Source organism: Octopus bimaculoides, chromosome 27, assembly GCF_046866305.1.
Source record: "Octopus bimaculoides isolate indiv1 chromosome 27, ASM4686630v1, whole genome shotgun sequence".
NCBI classification, from domain to species: Eukaryota; Metazoa; Mollusca; class Cephalopoda; order Octopoda; family Octopodidae; genus Octopus; species Octopus bimaculoides.
The window spans coordinates 22,220,535-22,242,879 of NC_142954.1; the positions used below are offsets into that span (position 1 = coordinate 22,220,535).

General features: G+C 37.3%; 1 protein-coding gene across 1 annotated transcript; it reads right to left on the reverse strand.

Annotated features, from left to right (window-relative positions):
* Positions 1-492: 492 nt before the first annotated feature.
* On the reverse strand, positions 493-20,036 carry LOC106879172 (uncharacterized). The gene is made up of 16 exons (XM_014928615.3): positions 19,797-20,036; positions 18,463-18,819; positions 17,814-17,943; positions 16,764-16,883; positions 15,730-15,861; positions 13,546-13,680; positions 12,533-12,692; positions 10,645-11,318; positions 9,035-9,791; positions 7,754-7,905; positions 6,618-6,750; positions 4,206-4,281; positions 2,701-2,751; positions 1,964-2,050; positions 1,692-1,840; positions 493-602 (listed from the first exon to the last, which is right to left on the reverse strand). Exons 1-16 carry the CDS (start codon positions 19,808-19,810, stop codon positions 529-531), a joined length of 3,201 nt encoding a protein of 1,066 aa, XP_014784101.2. The 5' UTR covers positions 19,811-20,036; the 3' UTR covers positions 493-528.
* Between the last annotated feature and the right edge of the window lie 2,309 nt (positions 20,037-22,345).

Below are 22,345 nucleotides of genomic sequence, written 5' to 3' on the forward strand. Positions count from 1 at the left end.
TTTCCTTCTGAGGCACAAGTCCAGGCAAGGTTGTTTGTGGAAAGCCAACAGTCGCCCTTGCATACCAGCCTCCCTTCTCTACGCCACTGATGTTATCCAAGGGAAAGGCAAAGGGGCCAAAACAGTTTGGCACCAGTGACATCACAACTCATTTCTACAGATGAATGAACAGGAGCAATGTGAAATAAAGTGTCGTGCTCAAGAACACAACACACAGCCCGGTCCGGGATTCGAACTCACAACCTTACGATCATAAGCTCAACGTTCTAACCACTGAAAAAACCATAAGTACCGGGGACGATTCTTCAACTAAAATTCTTCAAGGTGGTGCCCCAGCATGATCACAGTGTCACAACTGAAACAAGTACAAGCTAAACAAATAGGACGATGCTAGTTGTAGATACACCATTTTGCTGGAATAATAAAGAGAGGTCATAGCTGGACTAATTTGGATGTGGATTGACCAGGGGCCAAACAGCAAGAAGGACAAACTTACAATTTATAGTTTTTATTCTCGTGATATTTACATCAGGACCTCTTTGCTTTCTTCTCACTTTTTTGTGAGGACGTTGCAACATTCTTCTTCTTCCATTTTCTTTTACCTGTGAAAGAAAACAGAAGGAATGAAACATACCAGAAATACCTGTTAAATCCCCTTCAAATCATGTTCTGTCATTTTAAAACAGAGAAGGACACTTTAAATGTAATCCAAGATATATAAAATGATGAGAAGGTCACCGTTGGATCTTCAATTTCTTTATTGCCCACAAGGGGCTAAACATAGAGGAGACAAACAAAGGGGTTTAAGTCGATTATATCGGCCCCAGTGCGTAACTGGTACTTAATTTATCGACCCCGAAAGGATGACAGGCAAAGTCGACCTCGGCGGAATTTGAACTCAGAACGTAAAGACAGACGAAGTACCGCTAAGCATTTCGCCCAGCGTGCTAACATTTCTGCCAGCTCATCACTGGATCTTCACTGATCAAAAGTCTACTCAATCGGGACTGACCAGGGGTTAAACAACAAGAGAAATGAACCGAGAACACTTGGACTGTGGCATACTTTGCTTGAAATAACAGCAAAATGTCCTTCAGATCAGTCCATCTGACCTATGCAAGTATGGAAAAGATGGATGTTAAATGATGATGATGTAAAGCCAGACATGTTTGTTTTCTCGAAAAATTGGAAAGAAGCACCACTAACTTACAATTATCATCACATGATGTCAAGATAAGGAAGCACAGACACACCCTACCCCTTCCATGTGAAGCTGAGTCACTCAATATATATATATATATATATATATATATATATGACTCAGCGTCACATGTTCTACACACCCATGAAACTAAGTCATATGAGATGAGTGAAATTATATTATATAAGAGAAAATGATTTCTTTCTGTCTGACTACAACGTCTGTGTAGAGAGAGGGAAGAAGGAGAGGAGAGAAAGTTTGTTGAGAGGTCCAAATATTCTACCTTTTTTGTGTTCAAACCAGCCAGATCAAACTTCTCACACTTACCTACAATGTCATTCTAAAATTATAAACAATCACATCATTGAAATCTCAAAGTTACAAGATAATGTATGATTAATTCGAAACAATGTGAATAAATAAGCTAATCTGGATGTTTAAGGATTAAATGGCAAATGATTGTTCACTGGTCATAAAATCATTTACTTACCTTTCGGATTAAATGTTGCCGGGATCCGTCCATTACTAATATGATAAGGTGTCAACAGTTGTGTATCAAGTGGAATCCATGGCACATTGAGTGGGTGTGCAGCATTGATATTCTTGGAGTATTTCTGGTAGAGGTCAGAGCAATTTAATCTAAGAAAATAAAATGGTACTCTTTTACACATTTCAGTCATTTGACCATGGCCATGCTGGAGCCGTTTCTGCCAGCGTGCCACCTTATAAATAGAATATAATGAATAAATCTAAATAACTTACATGGTATGACGATTTGAAACAGCTTCGCTTATTATACAACTGGTCTCTCCAGCACAATGACTCAGCAGATATCTTGAAGATTTTAAACTGGAAAATACAAGTTGGATTAAAACAATAAAATTCTTGAGTCAAAGGAAACTAAAAGTGTTTGGTGTCATTGTTTAATCCTTTAGCAGTCAAACCTGCCATATCCAACCAAAATATTTCACTTGTTTTATGTTGAAACTGGCCGCATCTGGTCTCTCACATCAACCTTACAATGTCATTCTAAAACTGAACAACCACATCATCGAAATCTCTCTGCTACATGATAATGCATGATTAATTCAAAACAATATAAATAAACAAAAACATTACATTTGACAAAATAATCTGAATACAAAAAGGTTAATAAAGTTTGTAAGTTTGGTGCAGGGGTGGATGCAGGGTACAAAAGAATTGTAATGATTTTTGTTTCAAGATGGCAGTGTTGTTCGCATGCCAGACAAAATTCTTAGAGGTATTTCATCCATCTTTACATTCTGAATTCAAATTCTACCAAGACTGACTTAACAAAAACTGGTTTCAAAGACAAAACAGCAAAGTCAAATGCCTTGCTCAAGGGTGCAACACAGTGACCCAAAGTAATATCTTGACCATGTATTTTTGTAGTTTAATACATTAATATCTCGGTTAAGCATGGGAGACCCCTTAGAGTAAAGGACAGTAAAACGTTGGATTGGAAACTGTTTTCTCACCTGTGAAATTTGCAGAAAATGTTGTAGAGAAATGTATTGCAATGGACAGGACTGAAATGAGAAGAATTAAAATACAGCATCAATTACACCACGTAACATGGTTTTTGTCCTTGGCTACCAACTGTTATTTCCCATTTACTTATCTCTAGGAAGTATGAAAAATGGCCAATATTTCCTTCAAACTTTGCATTTATGATATTTATTCAAACCCTAAAGAATTCCTCTCGGCATATGGTTATGATGCTCCCCCACTACTCCTATTCATGATCAGGGATGCACATATTGTAAGCCACTGAGGGACATGCTTGAATGGTTATGGTCAAGCAACTGACAAGCAAAACTGTGGTATTGAGCAGAATATTTGCTGTAACGATATTTCTGCTTCAGCAACTCAATGCTGAATCTGTCTGAAATGTAATGGAAAACAGACCAGTTTCAAAACTTTGATGTCCAGGTGACAAAAGCAAAGCTTGAAAGGAATGGTAGTGATTTCCTTTGATTTGTAGATAGAAGCAAACAGGAAATAACACTTACAGACCGAATACAAAAAGATTAAAGTTTTGTTACAGTGTTATTAACTCTTTAGCATTTAAACCAGCCATACCTGGCCCAAATAATCTGTATCTTGTTCAAACTGACCAGATCCAGCCTCTCACACCTACCCTACATTGTCATTCTTAGAATGAACAAATCATATCATTGGAACCTCAAAGCCGCAAGATAATGCATGGTTAATTCAAAACAATGAGAATAAATAAGCATTACATTTGATGGAGGAGTTAACTGAATGTTAAAGGGTTGAAAGATAATAATAATAACGATAGTCTCTTGTAGTCTGAGAAGGATGGTTCTGCAATCTCTTGTTGAACAATTTGCATGTGTTTGTGTTGCACATATGCCGGTGGCACGTGAAAAACAACATTCGAGCGTGGTCATTGCCAGTGCCGCTGGACTGGCTCCCATGCAGGTAGCACATAAAAAACACCTTTTGAGTGTGGTTGTTGCCAGAACTGCCTGACTGGCTCTCATGCCAGTGGCACATAAAAGCACCCACTACTGTCTTGGAGTGGTTGGCGTTAGGAAGAGCATCCAGCTGTAGAAACATTGCCAGATCAGATTGGAGCCGGGTGCAGCCTTCTGGCTCCCCAGTCCTCAGTCAAACCATCCAACCCATGTCAGCATGAAAAGCGGACGTTAAACGATGATGATGATGATATATACACACACATACATAATATATATATATATAAATATGAGGGCAGGGGTGCATGTGTGTGTGTCCTGGCTTGACAACCAGTGCTGGTGCGTTTACATCTCCGTAACTTAGCGGTGCAGCAAAAGAGACCAATACAATAAGTACTGGGGTCAATACATCTGATTAATTCTTCAAAGCAATGCCCCAGCATGGCGGCAGTCTAAAGACTGAAACAAGTAAAAGAATAAAATACATTAAATATATAAATTTTTAGAGTACAACAACAACAATTAAAAAAAAAACATATTACTTGAATTTCTGCAGAATTTTCTGGAAATTGCATGTTTCATACATCAATATTTCTGAAGTAAAAGCATCAATCCGAACTGGAAAGTAAAAAAAATAAACATAAACATAAACAAAAAAAAAAGTACATCAAAACTTAGAAAATTAATTTTATATATATATATTTATATAAATAAGGATAAGATCAATATTTAAAATATTGATCTTATCAAGTGGCCAGCATGGGAATAAAAACCATCAAAGGTAATAATCATTTAAAATTATAATACAGGGTATCTAAGAGATACCGCCACGCTGAAAAATAGCAGTCAAATCCTGACTCTAAAACCACAATAAATGTCCACTGTACTATAAATAATTTTAAATTTATATATATATATATATATATATATGCAGGGCAGGGAATTGTCAATTAGTAATAAAATTAATAATTAACAATTTTGCCAGGTAGCTCAGTATGAAAAAACCTTTTCGGTAAAATCATTTATAATCATAAATATATAGGGATTGACAGTAACCTGCTTCTCCAACATACTGAGAATTCAGAAATAGCAGCCAAAGAACTACTGATTCCAAAACTACAAATTATTACTCTTCTCTACTGTTTTTTGTTCTGTGTGTATCATAAATATCGCTATCAATTTAGAGTAATAATTTGTAGTTTTGGAATCAGTAGTTCTTTGGCTGCTATTTCTGAATTCTCAGTATGTTGGAGAAGCAGGTTACTGTCAATCCCTATATATTTATGATTATATATATATATATGTATATAATAATTATGATAATAATATTAAGGATAAACATCCAAATCTACAAGTAAAAATTCAATTTAATTTAATTTATCAAAATTAAAATTAAATTAAATTTCACACTATATAATATATAAATATATAATTTAGAGAAAAAAACCCACCATTATTGAATTCATCCATGAAAATCCACAGTCACATAAATATTGTAGTCGTTTTATTATTTAAATATTTATTATTTTGTATTTTTATTATAGTTCTTTTTAGTGTATGTACTTATTAAACTTTTCTATATGTGACTGTGGATTTTCATGGATGAATTCAATAATTGTGGGGTTTTTTCCCTAAATTATATATTTATATATATATATATATATATATATATGTACAAAGTATGGGGATTTAGTTCACAGGTGATCTAAACGATCAGGTACACAAGGTAAGTGCTGTAACAGTTTACTGGGACACCAAGGTTATAGCCGACATGGTAGTTATGGAGCCATTGCAGATTTCCAATGTCTACAATATAAGGAATTTAACCCACATGGATCTATGCAGGATTGAACCTAAGGACTCTTGTTTTGGTTTCTATAACTTCGGAAAGTTGAACTATGACCTTTTATGCCTCTTTTTTCTTCTGTCTTTCCATCTCCTTATTCTTTTACTCCCTCTATGCTGTCATTTTATTGATATATACCATTCTCATTTTCCATATTTTTTCCCCAATTTGTCTCAGATGCCAGAATATCCCATACTTGAGGATATCCCAGAAACAGCTGTAAGATTTTGAATTTCTTCCTATAATAATATTGTATATGACTCGAGATGCTTGCCTTGCCTTAATGTTTGCTGTCCTGTTTAACAAATATATATATATATATGATGATGATGATATATATGATGATGATGATGATGATGATGAGTGAATCTCAAAAAAGAAGAACAAACAAGAAAAAACAACACAAGGACATGGTACGAGTACTGTATTGTCAGACGCTTAGGAAAGGAAAGAAAGAGGATTTTATGTTTCGAGCAAAGCTCTTCTTCAGAAATAGAGGAACGTTCAAAAGAAGGGAAGACGGAGGAAGAAAATCGCCAACAATACACACGTGGTTATATATATATATATATATATATATATATTGGAAGGTTTGGAGGTGATGTACAGGAATTATATATTAGGAAAAATAATAATCAGATGTCTGGATGGTTGTATATTTACAGATTTTTATTCATATGTCACATGTTTTATAAATTATGAATTTTATAAATTTATAAAACATGTGACATATGAATAAAAATCTGTAAATATACAACCATTCAAGACACCTGAGTACCTGATTATTATTTTTTCTAATATATATATATATATATATATACACACACACACATATATAGGTGTGGCTGTGTTTCAATGTGGCCAGTACCACTTCCCATCTGCAAAGGATTAAAGATAAAGGATGTACATTTCTGCTCCGCCAGGAGCTAACTGCCAGCTCTTTCTCCTATGTATAATACGAATGAAAGATGGGTGGATGATGATGAAGACACAAGCCAAGCTCACGGACAAACAAGACATGGAAAGATGAGGGATGAGGAAAGAGGCCCTTAAAGATAACAAGCAATGATGGGGGGAGGGGTTGGAATGACAAGGGACGAGAACAAACCTTTCAAAACTGGAATTTCTTTTCTAATAAGAGAAGAAATCCACATTTTGCTCAGTTCGTCTTGGGTTGTCTCTTCATAACCACACTTGCTTTGATATTCCAACTTCGGTAAAAGATGAAGAAAAGTCTTCTTCTGAAAAACAAAAACAAAAAGGAGAAAACAAATATCATCCAAGTAAATACTTGTGTTTGTTGTTCGTTAGCCCAAGTCGAGCTTAATTAAATAGACCTATGATTAGAGTGTACCATCCATGACCATCCCATTCCACTTTCAGAGAAAAACCAAAGAGTAAAAATATCGTATAGAGTGCACATCAGAATTATTAAGATAAAACTTATATATATTATATATATGACAAAATTCTTTCAGTTTCCATCAACCAAATCCACTGACAAGACTTTGGTCAACCCAGGGCAATAATAGAAGACATTTGCCCAAGGTGCCACACAGTGGGACTAAACCCAAAACCACATGGTGCTTCTCAACCATACAGCCACACTGAAATCATCATCATCATCATCATCGTTTAACGTCCGCTTTCCATGCTAGCATGGGTTGGACGATTTGACTGAGGACTGGTGAAACCGGATGGCAACACCAGGCTCCAATCTAATTTGGCAGAGTTTCTACAGCTGGATGCCCTTCCTAACGCCAACCACTCAGAGAGTGTAGTGGGTGCTTTTACGTGTCACCTGCACGAAGGCCAATCAGGCGATACTGACAACGGCCATGCTCGAAATGGTGTCTTTTATGTGCCACCCGCACAAGAGCCAGTCCAGGGGCACTGGCAACGATCTCACGCACAGCACATTTCCAAAGGTCTCGGTCAGTAGTCATCGCCTCGGTGAGGCCCAATGTTCGAAGGTCTTGCCTCACCACCTCAGCCCAGGTTTTCCTGGGCCTACCTCTTCCACAGGTTCCCTCAACTGTTAGGGTGTGGCACTTTTTCACGCAGCTATCCTCATCCATTCTCACCACATGTCCATACCAGCGCAATCGTCTCTCTTGCACACCACAACTGATGCTTCTAATGTTCAGCTTTTCTCTCAGGATACTTACACTCTGATGGGTATGCACACTGACATTAGTGTAAGTATCACACTGAAATGAATATATAATTAAATAAACCACATACCTGTTTGTTTTTGCTTTTCACTGCGTGATACCTGGAGCGAACCAAGATTCTAAGTTCACCAAAATTCCAAACAGTATAGGAAATATTGTCATTTCTTATAGGATGGGAGAACTGTGAAGGTTCATCAGGTACACTCGTTAACATGGATTTAACTAATGAGAAAAAAAGCAATTTAATGTTTTACCTGTTACAAATTAACAATACCGGCTGGAATAAAATAAAACAAAATGAAACAATTGCTTGTATTTCCCACAAATATTCCAGGTGTAGTCTACAGCAGGGGTTTTCAAACTGTGGTCCGCGGACCACAGGGGGTCTGCGGACAGCAAATACTTTTTATGGGCAATTTGATTTTATATATGTTTTTTAATCGAAATCTTTTAATTGACAATAAACTTATTTGTTAAATACTGTTAAATAAATAAATGTAAAAATATATGTTATTTTAAGCAAATATTTATGTATAAATTTCATGAGCGTTTATAAGGTAAAGCCTGAAATATAAAGGGGTCCGCAAGTCAAAAAGTTTGAAAACCCCTGGTCTACAGAATGTCAAGGACACAGCCTCTGTGTGGTCACACGATTTACTAAAAATAACAGCCAAATTCCTATCTAGCATCTAAGGAAAATACAAAAAGTAATGGACACGTTTAAACATAGATCTAAAGATAATGTCTGAAAAACATTAAATTGTGTTGGTCATATTTGGAACATCTTTGATCACACATTTGCTTACTCAAGGTTGACCCAGAATTAAACACCAGGAAGGAAGGACAGATGAGATAATGTCATCCTAGGTATGTCATATGAACCATAGAGCCATAAAAGGATGGCTAGTCCTAAATCAACCCTAATCTGCCACACTTATAACCAAAGGGATTCCAGCAACGACCATCCCATCTAATTTTTTCTTAGATATAATGTCTCTAAATACTTAGTTAGCTAATGTGTCCTTCTCTTTTCTAAGACAGTAGAGTGTAAATTAAGGGAGATTTGGCAGCTATTTCTAGCAGGCCATGTAGTCATATAAAAGTTCACCCTTTATTTCATGTTAAAGTTGTTGGGTGACCAAATACCTGGGTGGCTATTTGCTGACCATACTTAGTCTTATCAACCATGAAAATGAATGAAACATCCAGGAGCTTAACTATAACAATCTCAAAAAAAAAGGGCAGTATGTTCCAGAAATAAAAGACTTATTTAAAGAAATGGAAGTGCCTTACTACTGTTCTTCCCCACTAGCTAGAAGTGGTAAGAATGTAAAAGAATGCAAGGACTCACCAGGAGAAGAATTCTGTTTGGGAACATCTTGGAAGACAAACACATTGCCATCAGATTCTGTGGGAATAATTTTCATTTCTTTCTCCAGAAATGGTAAACTATGAAGATAAGATCTTTCACTGCTGTCAGGTGATGATGGCGTGTCTTTCACAGGTGGTTCTGTGAGGTCTTGGAATGGTGTCTCACTTATGTCTTGCAGTGGTGTCTCCATACTGTCTTGTAGTGATGTCTGTACAAGGTCATGTGGTGGTGCATCCACAGAATCTTGCAGAGGTGTCTCTGCAGCATCTTGGAGCAGTGTTTCAGCTGTGTCTTGGAACGGTGTTTCCATACTATCTTGCAAAGAAGCTTCTTCACTGTCTTGTAGAAGTGCCTTTGTCATGTCTTGAAGTGGTATCGCCACACTGTCTTGTAGTGATATCTTCCCAGTGTCTTCCAACAGAGTCTCTACAGAATCTTGTAGTGGTGCCTCATTAGTGTCTTGTAGTGTCTCCACACTATCTTGGAGTGGTGCTTCTACAGACTCTTGCAGCACTATCTCCACAGTGTCTTTCTGCACTGCACCCACACTATCTTGAAGTGATGTTTCCACAATGTTTTGAAGTGGTGTATCTAGAGCGTCTTGGAGTGGTATCTCTGCAATGTCTTCTTGCACTGGTAATGTCGATAATGATGGTGGTGGTGGTATGACTGTAACTGCTGACGTCTGTGTTGCACTCACAGTTTTTCTTACCGAAATACAGGAATCTGAAATAATCTGTTGATCACAGATTGAAAAATGAAATATTTGTAATTTGTGGTAAAGATACAACTTGAATTCTGAACTAACAGTTATTTCTGGTAACTTTTAAATGTTTTGGCTTCTAAAACACAAAGCATCATCATTTAACATCCATTTTTCATGCTGGCATGAACTTTGGTTTGACAAGATTCTGCAAGCTGCACTCCAGTGTTATCTTTGGCCTGGTTTCTACAACTGGATGCCCTTCCTAATGCCAACCACTTTACAGTGTGTAATGGGTGCTTTTATGTGGCACCAGCACTAGTGAGGTGGCCAAGTACCTTGAAAGACAGAGACAGAATAAAAGGGAAACAGTTCCCACCGCTGGCTGATGGGGAATATTCAAGGGGGAGGAGGTGGCTTTATGCCATGGCTTAGCAGGATAGAGGGACAACCATAGGTAACTTACTACAGAAGGGATACATGGCTACCACACATTATATAGGGGTGGGAGAGCAAAGTAATCGGGAGGGGGGGTAAAGATTAATGTATAAAGTTGTCAAATGTGAATAAGTTTATATGTTGAGAGGAAAAAGAAATTTTATGGTTTCCATCCAAACTTAATTCTTATATATTAACAAACTTAGTATATTAAAAGAAAACTAAGGCAGCACACCAGATAAAATGCTTAACAGTGTTTTGCTTGTCTTTACATTCTGGGTTCAAATTCCACCGATGTTGACTTTGCCTTTCTTCCATTCAAGGTCGATAAAATAAGTACCAGTTGAGCACTGGGGTTGATGTAATCAACTTACACCCTCCCTCGAAATTGCTGGCCTTGTGCCAAAATTTGAAAACAATGTATCAAAGAAAACTGTTCAAGTGTTACCTTAGATACAGCATCAGCCATCTCCCCACATTTGGTCTTGTCAATACTTTTATCCAAATCTGTGTTGTCGTCGGTAATTATGATCAAGTGAGAAGAATGATCACTGTCTTCAGACGCTGATGTAGATTCTTCTGGAAAGTAATGACAGGCTGGCACCAGTGGGTGTCTCCTGTCGGTAGAAGTGGAAGTAAAACTGCAACAATCTTTGCTAGGAGAAACCAAATGATCTGTAAGGGGTTCAGATATTTCTAAATGAACTGCTTTCTCTGAGGAAATTGCAGATGAACTTCCACTGATTTCGTTTGTGGTTTTTAAATCTTTATTAAGAGGTAAAGTCTTCGTAGGAGACAGATTCTGGGCAGTTTCAGTAGTTTTGTCGTTAGAGGATTGAGCCAAAGTACTTTGTGTTTGTGGTTCTTTGCGTTTGTCTTTCTCGTAGGTTTTCTTTACAGATTGGCCAATGCCAAACGTTTCCAATTCTGTTACATCAACATCAACATCGCTGTTATCTCCGTTGCAAGAATTAAAAGAAAAACATGTCATATGATGTGGATATAGAATTTTACTTGCAAGTGAGATCTTGTGAAACCTCGAGTTTATTTCACGAGTGTTTAATGAGTGATAAAAGGGTTTATTCAAGTAGACAACTTTGTGCTGGAATTCCCCCTCGGGTCCTAAAAAGGAAAATTAAATTATTAAAAGGGCAATAATGATAAGAACATTATAATGATTCATCTTTAACCCTTTAGCATTTAAACCGGCCATATCCGGCCAAAAGTATTCTGCTTGTTTTATGTTCAAACTGGCCAGATCTGGTCTCTCACACCAGCCCTACAATATCGTTCTAAAAATTAACAGCTACCTCATCAAAATCTCATAGCTACAAGATAATGCATGATTAGTTCAAAACAATGTGGATGAAAAAGCATTAATTTTGGCAGAATAATGCAAACACTAAAGGGTTAAAGACGAAGTTAATTCAAAGGCAGCAATTATAATCATCAATAAAATTATTCAAGCTTGCTCAACTTGCTAAAAATAGAAGCCAAATCTCCTTTACATTGCACCTAAACATAAAAGACACATTGAATAATGTAGCCCAAGGTAAACTATGCCTGAAAAACCAGGTTACAGGACAGTCATGGTTGGGAAGTCTTTAGCTGTAGACTTTTCCTGATTGGAGCAACCTGTGGGATGGCCATGGCTGGAATGCTTTTGTTTTCAAACAGTGTATCTAAGAATAGATTAACCAATATATTTTTTCTCTTTTTAAGATGACAGCATGTGAATTGAAGGAAATTGGCTGCTATTTCTAACAAGTCGAGCAACCTCATAGAAGTTTGCTTGTACTAGTGATAAAGATACCAATTATCTTCATCATTTAACATTTTGTCCATCTTCATGTTCTGACTTCAAATTTTACCAAAGTCCACTTTCATCCTTTCGCGGTCAATAAAATAAGTACCAGTTGAACACTGGGGGTCGATGCAATCAACTTGCCCCCCACCCACCCATCCACTAAAAATTGCTGGCCTTGTGCCAAAATTGGAAACCAATATATCTCCAAGACCAGACACATTTTCGGAGAAGACTGGACACTGCTTGTAAGATGGTGGCACTCATTTACAAATATCACACAATGTCTAGACACCAACTCACACACACACATATATGATTAGTTTCTTTCAGTTTCCGTCTACCAAATTTCCTCACAAGGCTTTGGTTGGACCAAGGCTATAGTAGAAGACACTTGCTCAAAGTGCCAGACTGTGGGATTGAACCCAGAACCATGTGGTTGGGAAGAAAACTTCTTACCATACAGCTATGCCTGCACCACAGTGATGACAATAAGGAAGACATTGGTATTCTGAAAGTCTGAAAGTCTTACCTGGCAGGTTGTAATTCTTTATGATGACAGAAATGTCCCAATTGTTCTTGAAACCAGGGGAATGGTTTCTCACAAGACAATTCAAAACACTTGATGAAACGACAATATCACATTGGTATTTCTTGGCTAATTCTTCAGCATTTTGGTCCTCACTGCAAACCTACAGATTAACAAAAGCTTGTAAGATGTTTTCAGCAATTTATCCTTTATCCTCTCCAACACAAGTCAAATCATTCTGTCTCACCTTAACCCCTCGACCCGGCACCCAACATCTAGTCTAAACAGGCCTACTAAAAGGGGATGAACATTACTCTGACAAGTCCAGGGCAAGGTTGTGTATGGAAGACCCGCAGTCACCCATCTGCACCAGCCTCCCCTCTCTACACCACTGGTGTTATCCAAAGGAAAAGTAAAGGCCGATACAGCTTGACACCAGTGACGTCGCAACTCATTTCTACAACTGAGTGAACTGAAGCAACGTGAAATAAAGTTTCTTGCTCAAGAACACAACACACAGCCCGGACTGAGAATCAAACCTATTACCAACACTCAAACCTTATTTTGCTTGTGGCCCTCCTGAGAGCTGTCTTATCATCTGTGGACCCCACATATAGACATGTAAATTTTTGAAATAAAATATTTGTTAGTAGGTTAGTGAAAATTAACAATGAAATGATTTCGTTATATTCATAACATAAATTCCGAATACAAATCTAGAAAATTTCAATAAATACTGGTAGCTCTCCTAGGAAACAAAATATATATATATGGACCCACAAATTACAATTTTTTACTCGTAGACCCCCTTAAAGCTTCTGTGGATCCCTGGGGATCCACGTGGACCCCGTTTGGGAACCCCTGCTCTAACCACTGAGCAATGTACCTTCGCTACCTTAACATAGCAATTATTACAATCATAGGAGAAGACAGGAGACAAAACAAGACAAAAGATAATTAAGAAGACAGAAAACAAAGAATGAAGACAAGACAGACAAAGAATGTGGTATTCTCACCTGGTGGCACCAACTGGAATCATGTTTACCTGGTGTCTTCTGGTGGATTGGATAACGTGATGTCAGATGTTTATAATCTAAAACTGTTTTAGGTTTATTCTTTTTGTTTGTCAGCAAACAGGCTGGAACATTTCCCTGAAGTAAAAGACAGATTCATAAAGAATCATACAGCATCAGTTGCTATGGTGAATGATAGCTCACACTTGTCATACAAAGACTGCCTTTAGTCACATTTAAAACCACCTGTCTGAGACCCATCCATCATCAAATGTTGGCCATTTACCTTTCTTTACCCACATTAATTAAAATTTCACCTCTGATTACCTGCAATTAGACCAAATTTAAATTTGAAGACACAATCACAGTCTGTACTGCATCTTCAAATCATTAACTTAACATTGTACTAACGAAGGCCGCAAGCTGGCAGAATTGTTAGCACAGTGGGCAAAATGCTTAGCGACATTTCACCTACCTTTACATTCTGGGTTCAAATGTTGCCAGGGTTGACTTTGCCTTTCATCCTTTCAGGGTCAATAAAATAAGGACCAGTCAAGCACTGATGGCCAATGTAATTGGCTTGCCCCCCCCCCCCCCCCACCTCACACCCCCGAATTTGCTGGTTTTGTGCCAAAATTGGAAACCAATATAGTTTGTACTAACTAATCATTAATCCACACATATGCTCACTAAACGTAGATACAGTTTACACCACTTATACTAACATATATCAAGAGATATTTAAGGAAAAATGTAAAGACTGAGAAGGTGAATGACAAGGACCTTTTTGTGTGCACAGTCTGTGACAGACCATGTCTGTCCTTGGCTGGCCTCAAATCTCACCTGCGAACCCATGGAAAACAAACCTCATCCAGCTATTCTGATTATATGTCTGTGCACACGTTTGAATGTGGTGTGTGCCAGAGGGTTTGCAAATCCAATGGGGGTCTTAAAAGACATGTTAGGATCCACAATGAGCAGAACTTACTTGCAGGTATTCGTAGTGCAAATCAGAGGTGCAATCTGTGTGGGTGTTTTTTCAAAACACTGTCTGGTTTAAAAAGCCACATCAGACGCCATGAAAGGGCTAAGGTGTAGGTGCAGGAGGTGGTCAAACTCTGTTTAAGGAGTAGACAACCACCATATATATATTGAACACTCAATATTTCATCTACATTCAATACTTTATTTCATGGTGCCATCCATTTTTATTTTATTTTATTTTATATTATATATTGTATATTCCATATTCTATACCCCACATTGGTTCTGCAGGAATATAAATAAAACATAAAAAACAGACAGTGTTGGAACTCTTTTAAACAAAATAATATATTCCTCTATACACAATCATACAAAAAAAAAACCCTCTTTTGTATTTATTTTTACTTGCATATATATATATATATATATATATATATATACACACACACATACAAAGTATGGGGGTTTAGTTCACAGGTGATCTAAACGACCAGGTACGCTAGGTAAGTGCTGTAACAGATTACTAGGGCTCCAAGGTTATAGCCAAGATGGTAGTTATGGAACCATTGCAGATTTCCGATGCAGCGGATATATAATTGCTAAACAGGACAGCAAACATTAAGGCACGGCAAACATCTCAAATTGCATACAATATTATTATAGGAAGAAATATTATTGTATACAACTTGAGATGTTTGGCTTGCCTTAATGTTTACTGCCCTGTTTAACAGCTGTATGTATGTGTGAGTGTGTATGTATGTATGCATGCATGTATCTATCGTAATATGTAAATGTAAGATCCAAGTATCCAAGTGTAGGAAGCTAGTAAGCTTTGAGAGACATAAAAAAAACACCTTTCAGGAACAATAATGGTTTATTAAATTTTTCCCATATCGAAGTTTGATAAGCTGAAAATGGTTATTTTATAGTTCATGGATAACAAGTGGGGGTTGCTGTGTATGTGAATAAAAATTCAAATTTCGATCAAATCCCCTACGAGTTAACATGGAATTCCTTGACGACAATGTAACCTTCATTTGATTAAGGCATCTTCAGCCTGATGAGTAGCTAGCAGAGTGGCCCTCATCGAGTAATTACTACTTCCAAAGTTCTGCAAGCAATGATATGTATACAACCTGGATTTTACCTGCTCCATTCCCTAAATTTTGGAATTAGTGATGCAGAATGAAGAGAGAAACTTACCATTTCAAGCACAGTTTTACTGTCACAAAATTTATGACTTGTCACCTTGTTGGAAAATATTGGAACTTTGTCGAAAGTTATGTAAAACTGATCACAGGAATGGAGACGGGCAAGATCAACCTCATATTTCTCCTACAAAAAAAAAAAGGAATCAGAATATATTTGCCATTATAAGCAGTGCTTTGGAATTGCAGATTCTGAAAGAAAATAAAAATTGAGTTTGCACACCAAACAGAAATCCTCTGAAGAGTTGCTCAAACTACTAGAAACAGCAGCTAAATCTCTCTTGAACCACAGCCTATTGTCTTGAAAGTGGAAGAACAGATTGGATAATGTGATCCAGGATGGATATCATCATGATTATTTTAACATTCACTTTTCCATGCTTGCATGGGTCAGAGGGAATTAGCTGAGGCAGATTTTCTTTGGCCAGATGACCTATCTGTCACCAATCCTCCTTTTCCCAGTTTCCAAGTAAACATTTCCCCATGACCAAACATGTTTCTCATGGAAGACTGGAAAAAAAGAACACTGCTTGTATAACAGTGATACTCATTTACAACTACCGTGCTATATCAAGACAAGAAGACACTAACACACACACGATGGGATTCTTTCAGTTTCCGTCTCAAGGTAGCCATGAATCTCCCCTGTAACAATAAACCTGTTCCTGTTCCTCCCATCATACCCAAACTTCACAACATCTTGCATAAAGCAGCCTCCCTCACTCTCCTGTTGTACCTCTGAGTCGAGAGGATTCATCAGTCTTGCAGGTTACAAAGAGACACTTCTAATGTTGGTGCCATGGAAAATGCAACCAGTACACTCAGTAGAGTGGCTGGCATTAGAAAGGATGTCCAGACAGAAACCATGCTAACACTGGGACACTGGAGTAAGGTGTGGTCATCTGATCTGTTGCATCTCCTCAAACAATCCAATTCATGCTGCCATGGAAAGTCAACATAAAATAATGATGATGATGATGATATTTTGAAATATGAAAGTAGAAATGCTCGTCAGTATATTTCAAGTACCTGCATGTATCTTTGTGCCACAGGTGGCAAGAATGCATAGTGTTCTTTAAACTTCAGACTGACCAGCTTCAAATAATCCATGAATTCCTCTTGTTCGAGATGGACTCTCTGATGCATTTTCTGAAAAAAAAATGAATAAATAAAAGAATATAACTCTTCTCAAATGTTGTGAGAGAGAGAGACAGACAGACAGACAGTATAGTCAAGGCTGGAACAATTTCAGTCATAGATCTGCTCAGTCAGAGCCAACTTAAGGCCGAACAACAATATAGGAAGACATTTATGTATGTAGATATATATATATATATGTATGTGTATATATATATATATATATATTGCAGGAGTGGCTGTGAGGTAAGTAGCTTGCTTACCAACCATATGGTTCCGGGTTCAGTCCCACTGCGTGGCACCTTGGGCAAGTGTCTTCTACTATAGCCTCAGGCCAACCAAGGCCTTGCGAGTGGATTTGGTAGACAGAAACTGAAAGAAGCCTATCGTATATATATATATATATATATATGTATGTGTGTGTATATGTTTGTGTGTGTGTTTGTCCCCCAACATCACTTAACAACTGATGCTGGTATGTTTACGTCCCTGTAACTTAGCGGTTCAGCAACAGATACCGATAGAATAAGTACTAGACTTACAAAGAATAAGTCCTGGGGTCGATTTGCTTGACTAAAGGCGGTGCTCCAGCATGGCTGCAGCCAAATGACTGAAACAAGTAAAAGAACACACACACACACACACACACACATACACAAACAATAGGTTTCCACAGTTTCCATCTACCAAATCCCCTCATAACACATTGGTCAGCCCAGAGCTACTGTAGGAGAAACTTGCTCCAGGTGGCACATAGTGGAACTGAACCCGAAAACCATGTGGTTACAAAGCAATCTTCTTAACCACGCAGCCATGACTGCACCCACCAGCAATAAATTCAATTACATATAAAACAAAAATAGAACTTTAAAAAACATTTATCTTTTTTTATTGCATTTTTACTAAATAAAGTACAAAACGGACAACACAAGCCACACTTACAGCTAATTCAGTATATTTGGAAAGGGCCTTATCATCGAGTTTTTTGTGGTTCTTGAAATACAGGAAATGTTGGACATAAAATGCTTGTTCGGATTTGGTGAACCATGAAATCCTTGGGTAAGGGACGTGCCTTGGAAAAAAAGAAACAAAAAGTACAAAGTAGAATTAGGAGACACACTAAAGTACATGTACAGTCTGAATATATAAGGTTTTCTACTCTATGCACAAAGCCTGAAATTTGGGGGGAGGGGTGGCAGTCGATTAGATCGACCCAAGTATGCAACTGGTACTTAATTTATCGACTCCGAAAGGATGAAAGGCAAAGTTGACCTCGGTGGAATTTGAACTCAGAACATAAAGACAGACGAAATACTGACAAGTATTTTGCTCAGCGTACTAATGATTCTGCCAGCTCTCCACCTGAAGAAGAGGAGAAGAAGAAGAAGGGAGGAGACGATGAGGACAATCTCAAATTTTTTGCCAGCTGAGTGGACAGGAGCAATGTGAAAAATGAAGTGTCTTGCTCAAGGACATAATGTGCCGTCGGGAATTGAACTCACAACCTTATGATCATGAGCTGGATGCCCCAACCACTAAGCCACAAGCCTTTACTACTAAAACCAGTAAAAGAAAAGATGAAGATATTTACCAATCTTTGTGGTGAAGAAGTTCTACATTTTGAGATTTGACAGGTGAAATGTCGGTTTTCTGACAAGTACTTTGAAGTGCATCTGCTGCAGATTGAACCTTAGTCATTTGGTTGGTGTTACAAGCCAGTTGCACAGCACCGGATGGCTTCTGGGACTGCTCACAATAAACATCAGCATTAACCAATTTACTGGAATCAACAGCGTTGGCTTTCTGCCAATAAAATTCATGGAATGAACCAAGTTCTTTGAACTTTGTTACAATTTTATCTGTCAAGTCACATGGAGCAGACCATTCCTTAAAACTTTCCTCTGTAAAGAAATGCTGCAGTTCTTTGGCATCTGGTGGTGCTCTGTCCCTGGAAAACAATACATATTATTTTATTCTCCAAACAATTCATCTACTTTTATTTTTTATCTCTTACATGTTGCAGTCATTAGATTGTGGCCATGCTGGGTCACAGCCATGAAGAATTTTTAGTCAAATAAATTAACCCCCGGTTCTTATACTATCAATCTCTTTTGCCAAACTGCTAGGTTATGTTGGACATAAACACACCAACACCAGTTGTCAAGTTTTCGTTTGCATTATTACCTCTTACAAGCTACTTTTTTGTTAGTTTTTAATGTCCTAAATATCGGCCTTTTCCCTAAAAAGTGTCTTTGGCGATCTTTACCAAAGATCGGCCTTTTCCGTAACACCCGCACGATCTTCACTACGGTGTTAGGGTTTTAGCGTCAGGGTTAATGTTTAGGCTTCGTTAAATATTTAAAAGGTTAAATGGTTTTCTCTTAAAAACTATAAATAATAATCACGTTTCGTTTCGGTATTTAGCGTACACCTTGACGTTTTTATACATTCCTCAATTCCACGCATATACGCCGTAATTTTTCAAATTTACCTACTAATACACACACACACGTATATATATATATATATATATATATATATATATATATATATATATATATATATATATATATTATAAATCGAAACGTCAAAGACTTTTTTCCATTTTTCTCGAACGTCAAACTAATACACCTGCTTGATCCCTCACATGTCTGTCTTTTGTTTTCAGTATTTTTGAACCATATATCACAAATATGTTATTTAGCCCTACAAGTTAGCACGGACGTTTTCGACCGTGATCATCCCGTCTTTTTAAAAAAGTTATCTCGAATACGTTGTCCAAGGAGGGGTCTTCCTTTTTTATGCTGTAGGGTATATTTTTGTCACGGGGTCAAACGCTTTAGTTTGACCGTCACGGTCCCCGTTGTTTCGTGTTATTAAATGAAACAATACTTTCAGTAAATACTGAATTCGAGACTGACTTACCAATTTATTTTCATGTTTTTTTTCTACAGAAAAATCACATCTACACCACGATCATAATAATAATAGTTTAAATAATCCTGCGATGAACCCAGCACGAAGGGGCACGTGTCTAACATCACTGGAAGCGGCTGGAAGTAAACATCTCTTTATAAACAGTGCAAATCTTGAGAGTATTTCGTGTGAAATAAATACAACCGGCTGATTTTACATACATACAGATCTATATATGTATGTATGTGTGTGCGTACGTACGTGCGTGTACGAAGTGCGGCTTGAAATAGATTTCCCGGTGTAACACAGAAATGTGAGACACATAAAGTTGTTGTCTTGGCTGAGCAATATTTCAAAGGTAATACTTTTCGCGAGATAATTTATGCATATAAATTGATATTGAATTTGTTGCATCGTTGGCATACCTATACAAGTGGGGACGGAATTCTGTTTTAACCCCCCCACCATATAACCCCTCGTAATGTTTTTGTTTTTGGGAAAATTTCCAAAAAAATTGTGCGCATTTGTGTTCTATGCGCAGGAGTGGCTCTGTGGTAAGTAGCTTGCTTACCAACCACATGGTTCCGGGTTCAGTCCCACTGCGTGGCACCTTGGGCAAGTGTCTTCTACTATAGCCTCGGGCCGACCAAAGCCTTCTGAGTGGATTTGGTAGACGGAAACTGAAAGAAGCCCGTCGTATATATGTATGTGTGTCTTTGTTTGTCCCCCCCCCAACATCGCTTGACAACCGATGCTGGTGTGTTTACGCCCCCGTAACTTAGCGGTTCGGCCAAAGAGACTGATAGAATAAGTACTAGGCTTACATAGAATAAACCCTGGGGTCGATTTGCTCGACTAAAGGCGGTGCTCCAGCATGGCCACAGTCAAATGACAAACAAGTAAAAGAGTACACACGGGAATTCGTACGATTATGGGAAAAAATTTGTGCGTGATTTAAGGGCTATTTAGCTGTTATTTTTAGCCCATCTCATGACAACCTGATACATTCCTCGTTTCTTTGTCACTCTGGCGTATATTGATGTTTATTTAATATTTTTCTTTCCATAAAAATATATTTAATGGAATGATGATGCATTCAAGGGTGGTCCATTGCTGAGATTTAAGAAAAAACTTTGGACTTATTTTAAACACTGATTGGAAAGACTTCCTCAGGCCCCGCCCCTTTTCTCGCAATTTTTTTTTTTTTTTTTTTTTTTTTTTTTTCCAAAAACCCACCTTTTCGGATAAGGAGATTCCGGAACATTGCCAAAAATCGGAATTTTGAAATTTTTTGCACCCCACTTTCTTCTTCCCCCAATTTCTTCATTTTTCATTTGTTTCCGTACTCCTAACCCTAACCCTAAAACCCCAACCCTAACCCTAATTTGTGGTCCATGGGAAGAGCCATTCTAACAATGCGTCCTGCCCTAACTCTTCGAAGCACTTAGTTTTAGAATGGTGGCAGCTGATGAAGGAAATGTTCTCTATGTGGCCTGTGTGTTTTCTATGCTCCGTTTATCATTTTGTCCACGTTTTTTTGCAACGTCCTGTACCCAGATATGCATCTATATATACATGTAGATGTAGGTATGTACATACATGTACGTATATATGCATATACTCACATATTATTTGTATTATTTATATATATATATATATACACATACACACACACACACATATTCTTTTATATATAAATAGATACATACATACATCATTGTCATCATTATTTAACCTCCACCTTCCATTTCTGGCATGGATTGGATGGTTTAACAGGAGCCGGCCAGGCAGAAGCCTGCACCAGACTTCTATGTCTGTTTTGGCACAGTTTTTATGGCTGGATGTCCTTCCTAACACCAAACACCCAGTAGAGTGGACTGAGTGCATTTTATGTGTCCTGAGCACACACACACATATACATATACATACATACACACACAATAGAAACATAGTTAACTTCAAATATCATGAACACACACACATATATACATACATACATATATATAGATATGCAGGGCAGGGAATCATCAATTAGTAATAAAATTAATAATTAACAATTCTGCCGGGTAGCTCAGTATGAAAAAAAACCTTCTTCGGTAAATAATTTATAACATCAATCTGGAGTAATAATTTGTAGTTTTGAAATCAGTAGTTCTTTGACTGCTATTTCTGAATTCTCAGTATGTTGGAGAAGCAGGTTACTGTCAATCCCTATATATTTATAATTATAAATTATTTACATACATATATATATATATATATATATATATATATATATACCGGTGTAAGCACATAAATGTGCAACAAGGTGGAAAAAAGAGTACTCAAATACCAGAGGTAGAATAATATACTTTATATAACAAAATATAACAAAAAACTGTTACTCGGAGTTTTACGTTCCCGTTCATCGGTGAACAGGAACGTGCAACTCCGAGTAACAGTTTTTTGTTATGTTTCTGCTGCTTTTAAATAATGTATATATATATATATATATATATACTGTAAAAATGAATAAATCAGAAATGTTTTACTCTTATTAACAACAACAACAACAACAA